Source organism: Citrus sinensis, chromosome 3, assembly GCF_022201045.2.
Source record: "Citrus sinensis cultivar Valencia sweet orange chromosome 3, DVS_A1.0, whole genome shotgun sequence".
Lineage (NCBI taxonomy): Eukaryota > Viridiplantae > Streptophyta > Magnoliopsida > Sapindales > Rutaceae > Citrus > Citrus sinensis.
In genome coordinates this window covers 47,214,656-47,226,018 of record NC_068558.1, presented here as the reverse complement: position 1 = coordinate 47,226,018, position 11,363 = coordinate 47,214,656, and the positions used below count along the sequence as shown (strand labels likewise).

General features: G+C 35.9%; 2 protein-coding genes across 3 annotated transcripts; one reads left to right on the top strand and one right to left on the bottom strand.

The window, feature by feature from the left end:
• Positions 1-157: 157 nt before the first annotated feature.
• LOC102630818 (conserved oligomeric Golgi complex subunit 4) lies at positions 158-9,767 on the bottom strand. The gene is given in 4 exon segments (XM_052436714.1): positions 158-983; positions 1,845-3,420; positions 7,663-7,718; positions 8,331-9,767. Coding segments are annotated over 4 exon segments (3,648 nt in total). The 5' UTR covers positions 9,717-9,767; the 3' UTR covers positions 158-353.
• LOC102622514 (28 kDa ribonucleoprotein, chloroplastic) lies at positions 5,151-6,866 on the top strand. 2 transcript variants are annotated; one of them, XR_372058.4, is made up of 5 exons: positions 5,151-5,576; positions 5,749-5,850; positions 5,929-6,234; positions 6,324-6,591; positions 6,752-6,866. XR_372058.4 is itself a non-coding variant. In XM_006491307.4 (4 exons), the coding sequence occupies exons 1-4, from the start codon at positions 5,187-5,189 to the stop codon at positions 6,378-6,380; spliced, it is 855 nt and encodes a 284-aa protein (XP_006491370.1). In that variant the 5' UTR covers positions 5,151-5,186; the 3' UTR covers positions 6,381-6,740. The 2 variants fall into 2 exon arrangements, 1 of the variants encoding a protein (XP_006491370.1); XM_006491307.4 differs by lacking the exon at positions 6,752-6,866 and having other exon boundaries at positions 6,324-6,740.
• Positions 9,768-11,363: the final 1,596 nt, after the last annotated feature.

Here is an 11,363-nt window from a genome sequence, read left to right as displayed (position 1 = left end):
GAAAAAATACTGAGACTTCAAAAGAACAAGATTACCTGCAATAATAGTGATAACATATATAAAACCCGTACATTGAAAGACCACCAGTGATTGCACAACCCATGCATACTTTACAGTGTTGGGGTTCATAAACAGGAAAATAGAAACAACCTTGAGGTAATGTAATGTCGCTGACAAAAACCATATATTCGTAGTTGAATGTGAAACAGAGAAAACTGTCCAATGTGAAAAAGCAAAAACCATGTCAAAGAATGATAAGTAAACAATATAGGTCTGCACAGACTTGCCTCTTATCACTAGCAGGGCACAAAAGTATGAAAATTCAAAAATGGGAAATTTAGTTAAAAATTGGATTAAAGCTTCAGAAGGGCTATTGCTTCAGGTTTAAAATCAACCCTTAGACCTAGAACTCGTCTAACCTCAGCTGGGGTTAGTCTCCAGGTCATAGGTCCTGAGTTCTCACCCCAGAAATCTAGAATCTCAGAGACTTTTTCTAAGTTAAGTATTGTTGCCATTTGAGTAAGCCGAGCAAACTTGTCTCTGACAGTCCTCTGAGTCATGCTAGAGAAATGGCTTACCAAAGCCCTTGTATCTCTGTCGAGCTGCAGGCCACCAAGCTGACTGAACTTTTTCTGCATCATGATCACTTCAAGCCTCTTTACTATAAAATCAATGATCAAATGAACAAATGAGTCATAATTGTTGGCGGTCATCAGTGGTTGCAGCCATGCTGCATTTGTCTCAACAGCATGGAGAAGCCTCTGAACCCATGGGTCATTAACCTCATTATCAGCATATTCGGCCTCTGATAGCTCATAGCTGATGGTTGCAACACTATCTAAAACCGGACGAATTCGTGGTGTCACAGTGGCCACAAGTTGTTCCATGCCCATATTCAGAATTTGCTTGAACATTTTGCTCAAATCGCCCAACTCAGATAAACAAGATTTAACCTTCTCCCTATCAGCTGGTGTAGGGAATACCTGCAGAAAATCATCTGTTATCAGAATACTCAATCATTGAAATGATCAGACCAAAAAGAAGATGAAAGGAGACATAAATAGTCAAATTATTAGAAGCTGATCAATTGTCCGATCACATAGACAGACATCAGGGAAAGGAGCTAGAATGGGCATGCATAGAATAAAAAGTGCAAACTACAGGGTTTGATCACTTAACTGACGAACTTTTACAATTGCATATATCATATTCCCTTCAAAACAAGTATTTATTGAGCCATTACAACACTACTTCCATATCAATTCACGGATACAGGAAACTATTCAAATTCCAATATAATGCATGTCTCATGGTTTAAGCAACATATGAAGAAAAATAGCACTGAACTTCATGCTTTGGGCCAACACTAGGCCATACAGAAAAACTTTACTGGAAAAATGATCTCAAGTCTGCCTGAAATTTTAAAACAGATGCTCACCCAGCCCATCCAAATCTACGCCCCAAGTTTTTTTATGAAGGAAAAAAAATGTATCCATGTTAGACTTCCCTCTGTTAATAGCCATAGATTCCTTATGAAGTGCATGAAGTTGGGTGCATCCAAAGAAATGCGAGAAATTCATAATGTGACTCCAAATTCTTTTTCCACCCATTTTCATTATTGTGTGTTACATTTTTTTTTTATAATTGCCTAAGCAACAAGTCATAAAAAGTCATATGATTGTAGAGTTGCAAGGATTCTGGACTTTAGAAGCATACGATAGACATTATCTAACTTCTAGTGCAAGAAGTAACTAAATGGAAGTTAACATGCAAACCATAAACCACAGGCTGTTTCTTCTACTGCTAAACATAAACACAAGATTAACTCCAAGTACACCACTAACCTCTGCACATTGCTCTTCGATCTCGTGTTTTAGCTTCAGGACATACTCGCTACTCACATCCATATTATTCAAAGCAGTCGCAATCTCTGTCCCGGTTTTCTGCACACCAACACCACCCAAGAACAACTTAGCCCCAAGGTTCGGTTCTCTAGTTTTTTGTTGCAAAGCCTCCTGGTATTCATTGCTCAACAAACTAGATGCACTGCTCAAGACAGCAATCACAGAGCTGATATTTGAAGTAGATATAGCCCTCCGCAGACAACTCTGCAAAACATAAAAGACATCGTCCACCATAGACGTGGTAAGGCTATCAGGTACATACTCATCTATCCTAATAGCCTTTCTAACATTCTCCACCATAAAGAAACCCTCTAAAATCACATAAAACCCAGTAATTTCCTGAACAACCTTGCTGAAACTTCCACTCCTAAAAGCCTTAGTAGCTCGTGGCACCAACGCTGGATCTACAGAACTCAAACTCTTAATTTTAGACACCATAAATTCAGTATAATCCTCACCCAATTGCATCAATGACAAAATTTCTTCCAAATATAATTCAACCTCTCTTGGATCGGGCCCCTCACTCACACCCACATTAAGCAAATTCTTATTTTGAGCGTTAATCTCAGCCGATAACTTACCCAACTTTCTATACTCCATATATTTCTTCAAAATCAAGCACCCCCTGGAATCACACTCCTCTTGTAACTCGCATATGGCATAAACAATCCCATCCTCACCACATAAACCCCTCAAAATTTCATCATTTTCCTCAATAGCTAACACAATATCCTTAAATAAATTAGTCAAACACCCGACAAAATTAACTTGATTCTGATCTTGACTTTGCTCCATCAACTCAACCAAATTATCATATTCCATTCTCCATCTCATTCCTATAACTTTCTTCAAATACCCTACATACACTTGCAATCCCTCTTCTTCTATTCCTAACGGAGAATAAAGTTTAATAAATCTCAAAATCGTACCGTGATCTCTCTGATCCACCGCCGCTAGGACCCGTTTCTTAACTATTCCTTCAAGTTGCTTCTTCGCCGTCAGCAACTGCTCTCTCTGATCAGATCCCGAGTCTTTATACTTATTATCAATTTCCACAAACCTCTGAACAAACTTAGCTGCCGCTTCGAAATTCTCCTCGTCTAGGGCCGTTTTAACGCCATCTAAACAGTTGTTCCTATCCACAATAGCGTCGATGCGGAGGAGCGTGTCGTTGACGCGCGACTGAGCGAGGTCGAGCTCCCGGACTTTGCGGCTGACCTGATCGGCGAGGTCGCTGGTGGAGCGGACATTGGAGAGCATGTGATCAGAATCAGCCTTGACTATGTCGAGTACCTCGGCGGATTTCTGGAGTTGGAGGAGGTGCTTGTCGAGGTCGGTGCGTTGCGAGAGGAGGCTGTCGAGGTCCACGTCCAGTGCGCGCTGGTACGCGATGCACTCGTGGAGTAGCCGCGTCATAGCTCCCACGTCTGTTAGAGTGCGCACGTACGCCAGTGCATCGGCTGTCCCGAACTTCACCGCCGACGACTCGTCGTTTTGAAGGTCTTCAGAAGATCCCCTTGAAGCCGGCGACATTTCTCGAGATATCATGTTTAATTCAGATCTGACATTGCAAATTAGCTCTCACAACCAACCAAGAAGGTTTGTGATACTGATGGACTCTGGGGGGTCGCAAGGGAGCAACTGCAGCAAAAAGAAACAAACGATAGGATGGTGCGGGGATCCCAAATTTGATACGGTTACTAGTCAATGGTTAGTTAGGGACACATTTGACATAAGTCGAAAAGCTATATCCATTCTTTACAATTTTCCTGATATTAGGAACTTTTGTGTTATTTATTGGCGCAACATCATTTGAATTTGAACCCTTAACGTTTCAAAAATTGTAATAGCCCAACCCATTACTCACTAAAATTGAAAACCTAATGGCAAAAATTTTAAATTAACAATCACCAGCAAATTTTAAGTGCATTTAACACACTGTATTTTATTATATTACATTAATTATGTTGCCTTACCCTTTAGAGCATATTGTATTATTTTGTATTAAATTGTAATACAATATTATACTTAGTGTAATATGAATTTTATTATATAAAATAATAATTTTATTTTAATTTATATTAATTAATAATTAAGATTTTTATATTTTATTATTATTTATATTCAACTAAAAATTTTAATTTTTATAATCAAATAAATAATTTTCACTACCGACCATCATTCTTTTGTGTCATTTAAATTATATGTTTGTACCATTAGAATCTTTTTTCCGTAGGGCTATGCAATAATACAACTTTTATCAGCAATGACATTTTCATTAATATTAGATTTACAATAAAGTTTCAATTTTTAAATTTCTTCCCATAAATTTACAGCATATGAATTTTTTTTAAAAAAAAATTGTGCTGTTTCATGACAATAAAGATTCTCATGATACCAAATTTTACTGTAAAACATAATTTTATTGGCGGTTGCGGGCAGCTGAAAATAGCATATTTGAGTTTTTAATTTTATATTTTATTTTTATTTTTTATTATTTTAATTATACTAGAAAACTAATATGATCAATAACGTATTACACAAACTTGACCGCCTCAAATTTATTTAATGCGATTTTGTTCACATTATAGTGTATTATAATATATTATAATATGAACAAAAATATTTAGTAAAAATGAAACTGCATTACATTAACTAATATAATTTTATGTAGGCAATGACGACCTTAGAGCTGCTCCAAAGTATAGTACAAATTACAGTCACACACACAAAGTGATAAATAATAAAAAAATACGTTATAACTTTAATTGTGTGATTATAAAGACGTGTTCTACCTTAGAGCAGTTCTAATATAACTGGACCGTTCCATATAATATGGTGTGCCAAATGTACTCTAACAGTAACAACAAACCACATACGGTATGAACAATAATTTTTACATGATTTTATAACTCTTAAATTTCGTAATCTTTTTCCAAATTGTTCATTTCTATGCAGCAAAAAACGTTTTGATTAAGAATTTACAAACGAAGTGAGAGTTAAATAATTAATTAATTAAGTGAGATGTTGCTGGGGATTTCATAGCTGCTGCAATCAAACTTTCCAAGTCTCATGGAAACATTTCTTATGCTGAAGCCGAAGATGTGAAGTGGGGTTTAAGGATGTGGTGGATTTTGACCGAGTTACCTTTTTCTATGTACCAAATTGGAATTTAGGTATAAATCCATTTTCATTCGGACCATGGTACTTGACCCGTTGATTAAAAATTGGTAACCATATCCACTTGAAAGCCGTGGAACTTTGGAACGCTCATTCTTCTCAATGGCTGCCGCTACGGGCTTCTTAACAACTTCTTCCTCTCTGTTCACAAAAATTACTCCTCCAGCTACACCAAAACGATTCGGTTTTACCTCTCTGCCAACTTTAATTAATTTCCAGTACCCAAAGCTCTCATCTTGCTGGTCCCGCTCTCACCCAGCTGGGTTTCGCTCAGTTCTTGCGGTGGTAGATGAGGAAGCGGTAGTAGTTGAAGATGAGATTAACGGCAAGGATAATGTTGGTGGAAACGAAGTGGACGACGACAGTTCAGTCGAAGAGCCAAGGAGCCGCGCAAGGCCCTGTGAGTTATACGTGTGTAACTTGCCCAGGAGCTTTGACATTTCAGAGCTTCTTGAGATGTTCAAGCCTTTTGGAACCGTTCTTTCCGTTGAGGTACCATTATTCATACCAAATTTTTCCTTCAACAAACGTTAATTCAATTAGAGATCAATACTTTTATTATAAGCAACTTTGCTTACTTAATAGTTTAACTGAATACTTGCGGATTTTTCTTTTTCAAATAATATCACTAGATTTTGGCTCATGTTTGGTGCTTAAATTGTAGGTTTCGAGGAATCCCGAAACAGGCATAAGTCGTGGATGCGGTTACCTGACAATGGGTTCGATCAATTCAGCAAAAAATGCAATTATTGCATTGGACGGATCTGTTAGTAACTTGCAATCCCTTATTATTTAATTCAGTCTTCCCTTAGTACTTTGTCTAAACTTATGCGCTGTTTTGAAGGATGTGGGTGGACGTGAAATGCGGGTGAGATTTTCAATTGATATGAATTCGCGGACTAGGAATGCTGAGGCATTGATTTCACCACCAAAGAAGATTTTTGTCTATGAAAGCCCTCATAAATTATATGTTGGCAATCTTTCCTGGGCTGTAAAACCTGAGGATTTGAGAAATCATTTTGGCCGGTTTGGGACTGTGGTCAGTGCTAGAGTGTTGCACGATCGTAAAGGACAAACCACCCGAGTTTTTGGGTTTATTTCCTTCTCTTCTGACGCAGAACGTGATGCTGCACTTTCTTTAAATGGAACAGTTGAGTCCCATACTGTTGCCTTCCAACCACTCTTTCCTTTTAACTATGTCTTGTTTGTTTCTTTTACTTATTCAAAACCCTCTTGCAGGACTTTCGGGGTCGGACAATAATTGTTAGAGAAGGTGTTGACAGAACTGAGTCTTGATTGCAGTTTTGATCGGTTCATGTTTGTAGTGAAGAAACTTCTTTTAGTAACAAGAAATTGCTTAGCTTGGAGTATCCTCCTTGGCTGAAAGGTGGTGCAGGATAGCGGGTACGAATGCCCACCAGAATTCAAGATCTTGTGTCTGGGAAGTCCCTGAGGCTTTTTCATATGTAAACATTATGTTAAAAATACTGAGGTGCAGGTGTTGCAGGTAGTGGTTGATTTTGGTTTACTAGTTTGATTTAAGTGTCTGTGATTTTAAGTGTTGCTGTATTCCTCATCGTGAAGCTTGATTTCAGTTTGCCATTTCCGTGTTCATAATCAATGACAATTTTGGTGGCATGAGCCATAAACTTTGAATTTGAATGCAGAGATGGGTGGCCAAAGTTGTCTCTTTTATGCTTTTGAAGAGAAAGAGAGATCAAATAATGAAAGCATTGGCAGCTATCATTCTTCTAAAGCCTGAAGTGTAGGTATTATTTCTCCCATCTGGTGCCATTTTCAAATTTATGATGACAATGATATATTCCGCATTCAAGGACGATTTATCTGAGCTTTCTTAGATAAGGGCTACATGTACCTATGACCTGCATGTCTATTTTCATCTTAGCACTTTTTAACTAAAAAGAATGTATTTTATGGATAGATAAGTCACACTTACAGAATCAATTTGGCAATGTTGTTATATGTACTTAAGCTCGGGCTTTTAAAAATGTAACTCTTAAGTCATTTCTCGGGGCTGGCTTATCATTGCAAGTTCGATGCTATGTTCTTGGAGTTGCAGAATCAGTAAACACCAAGTTGATGCATGCATGAGTTGATTAAGGATTCTGTAATCTCAATGTAGCCTACTTTCCGTAGGCACACAATATATTGCAGTGCCGGAAAATTAGTTCATAGGGGCAATGCGATAATAAAATAAAAAATTTAACAAAAAATTATATTACTTATATCCTATTGGGGGCAGTTATGTAACTAACTGTGTTTGTCTATATATATACACGCACAAATTTAAAGTAAAAAATAAATGTTCATCGGGATCAATTGCCTACCCTCATCTGCCTCTGTGTTTACCATCATAGTTAAGGAATGTAAAAATGTCATCAAGTTTGTTGACTTTTAGCAAGTGAAAATATTGCTGGTTTTTTATCCGATAAAATTTTAGCAACTACAATCTCTACGAACTATTGATACTAATATTCAAGCTCCAAGGGCCTCTTCCTACTGAACTTTGATCAGATGTCATTGCTACATTCTGAAGATCCCATACCTGGTGTGGTACTTTTCCTTGTGAAGTTTCATAGATTTGACAATTGTGGTGCGCCGTAGCTACTGAAGGTCCTAGCCATCAGTCATCTGAAATAGGTAAATTGATAACCAGTGAATGTTGGTTTCCTACTTTCTTCAACGTGGATACGGGCCGTAGATCGAAGATCCTTTCATCTTTATGATAAGAGGATCAAAAAGAGCTTCTATTTCACTGCTTTCAAGTGACATTTTCGTGGCTTGTAACCCAAACGTGGCGGTAATTATCATGTGCGCCACCACGAACATATGAACAATCAATCTTAGGAAGCCCATGTACGAATGGAGTATCATCCTAAACAGTAAACACAATTTCTGAAGGTAATCCTAAAACGGTGGAAAAAAATAGTTATATCTCTAAGCCAAAGATAAACAAAAAAATGGACGGCAATTGGGACCTGCAGGCATTCGAATTGCTCAAGCCACAACAAAGAACAAACATGTCGATATATATTTGTTAAAAAATTTCAATTACTCACAAAATTGAGCAACATGAGATGGTTGTTATATACAGAAGACGGAAGACAAAATGATAAGTTTGACAAAATAGTGGAATAAGAATCTGAAGCTGCCTCAGGTGGTAAAGTAAAAGTGAGTCGGCTATACATCAAACATGTTTTAAGTTCTCCTTGGTCTAGATCTTGTCTTCCCAATCAAGTAATCCTCTAAACCAATTCCAGCCTCCACTATCCTTGTGTCACCCTTTATTTCCACCTTCACAATCTCGTTCAATACTTCCCCTAATTTCTCCATCTCCTCACCTGCACAAATCTGCGGAACAATCATCACCCAAGTATCCTCATGCGGGGCTTCCCCAGCCTTAAGCAATTCCTCTAGCACTCCACAAGCCTCATCAACCTTACCAACGTTGCAAAACCCCTTGATCAAAGCATGAGAAACCGAAAAATGTGGGGAAAAACCCTTTGATATCATCAACTGCATGTATTTCTTAGCCACATCAAACATCCCTTGATCACATAACCCACCAACCAAGGTTCTATAAGACACCAAATTTGGCAAGCACCCATTTGATGGCATATCTTCAAGAACCTTACAAGCATCGATGGCACGCCCTTCTCTACAGAACCCCAACACGACTGTATTATAATGAACAATATCAGGATTGCACCCTTTAACTTTCATTCTACAAAGAAGCTTGTAAGCCTCCCGGAGCTTCTTCTTCCTACACAAACTATTCAACAAAGTAGTATAACTCAAGGTATCTGGTACAAATCCTTTATTCAACATATCCTCCAACAAATCAACTGCTCTATTCACCTGACTCTTCCTACACAAACCCTGCATCAAAATCCGATACGACTCGACATCAGGCATAACACCTCTCTCAAACATTTTGTTAAACAACGTGTAGGCGATACTTATATCCCCGTTAAAACAAAACGCACGCATCATGATGTTGTAGGATTTAGTATTGGGCAAAACACCGTGTTTATGAGCACTCTTGAATAAATCAAAAGCGGGCCGGAGATAGTTCCGGTGAGTGACAAGGAGTTCAAGAATGCGATTTAACTGCTTGGGTAAAGGCTTACAGTTGAACTCAAGCATTGAGCGAAATGTTTTGAGAGCTCTATCAGGCAAATTGGATTCTGCGTATATTTTTATTAAGTAAGTGAAAAGACTGGGGGTGACAGGGTAGTGTTCGGACTTGAGGGTAATGAGAATATCATCAATGAGAGAGAAGTATTTAGCGCGGCCGAGTTTGAGGATGAGAATGAGATACGTAGAATTGGAGTGGCGGAAATTGGGTTGGCGAGAGGCGTAATCGAAGATTTCTTTGGCTAAGAGAGGGTCTGATTGGGAGGCTATCAGTTTTTGGACTCGACATGGAGACCCGATTGGAGATTTGGAATTTGAAATGGAAGATTCTTGTTGTTGCTCTGGTGAGGATGGTGATTCTTGGGAAGATGAGGAGTAGCAGAAGATGAGTGATGGAGTTTTTGGCGGGAAGGTGACTGCTCCAGTTACCGTTGTGACGATTTTGGATGAACGAAGAAATGCTCGTTGGTACATTTTTTTTTGCGATTCTCAGGTGTAGCCGGCCAAGGCTCAACAACAGCAAATTGGCAGCAGAATTGCAACTTGGTTTGGTGGCCCCAGTTGGCTCAGGCTCAGCATACGGAGCTCCGAATACGAATTGGGCTCGGATATTGTCGCAAACATTATAATTGGAGTTGGACTATCAGTTTAGTAAAACTCCAACTATATATTACAATTCTATTCAACGATAAATATAAAAGAACTAATTTTATTTATATTTTCTCTTTTTTTAAATTTATTTTATTTGTACAATATAAAAAAATTTTCTTTATTAAAAAAAATTCAAATTTAAAAAGTAGTTTTTTATTCCTAAATAAAATTCTTGTAATTAAACATAGTAAATACAACATAATAGGAAAACAAATTAAATAAAATTTATACCGTTACAAATATTTTTTGAAGAATTCTCAAACTAATTGATGTGTCCAAAGTTTATAAGTATAATAAAATTGTGCTACACCTGTAAAATTATACCGAACATGGTTTAAATTTTTTTTTTTAAAGTCAATTAGGCTATCTCAGCTTTTTAACAACATAAAATTCAAGTTCTCTTACTCAAAATTTAATTAAAAAGACTATTCTTTAAAAAAATGTGAGGATTAATATATCTCTCCAAATATATGTAAACATAGATATACCTTTAGATGTCAAAATATAATTCATTTTAACGAATTGTAAATTTTTTATATTATTCTCAATAAACCTTTATGATATGCTATAGTATAAATTCATCAAGCTCCTAAGATCGGAATTTTAGGAAGATGGCGACAGCGACAACAACAACAATAATTTATTTTAGATTTTCAAAGTAAAACTTTAACACTTCTCAAGTGTATATAACCTTTTTTGAGGAAAATATAATTACACTTGAGGTTTGTTTGTTTGTTTTTTTACTTAATAACTTAATTTACTTAATTTCAATTAGTTAAATCATTAATTTTGTTTATTTTTTTAACTTAATGAAAAAATTTAGTCACAAAGTTATTAAGTCAATTTATTTAGCTTTTTCACTTAATCTAAAAGTCTGAATGATATCACTATAAGATATTATCCAAAATATCCTTTCTAATTGATTAATTTTCATATTTACCTAAATAAAATTTACTAATTAGCATTATGATCCATCTCTATAACCTATGATAATAGAGCAGTAAACTATTGTTACTTTTATCTTTTTATTTTTCTTCAAATTAGCATTATTTATCTTTATAGTCTTTATGAATATTTTTTTATATAAAATCAAGAGCCATTGAGTATTAAAGAGTATTAACTACAATAAAATCAATTAACATATACTAATTTAGAGTATTAAAGAGTTGTATTTAATTGAACATAATTTTTATTATGATAATATATTATCTTATTCATGTTTTCGAAATTTTTATTATTTATTTAACATTTATAATTTGTAAGGGTACAAATATAAAAATATTTACTTTCATATATTTTAAATTAAAAATAGCTTAGTAGTTATTTTTATCTATTCAAATAAAAAAAATAAAAATACCACTTAAATTCACATATTTAATTTTATTTAAAATTCAATTTAATTTAAATTTATTTAGATATCAAATATAAGAAAAACAAACGTGCATAACAAAAGATTTTGTTATGCAAGAA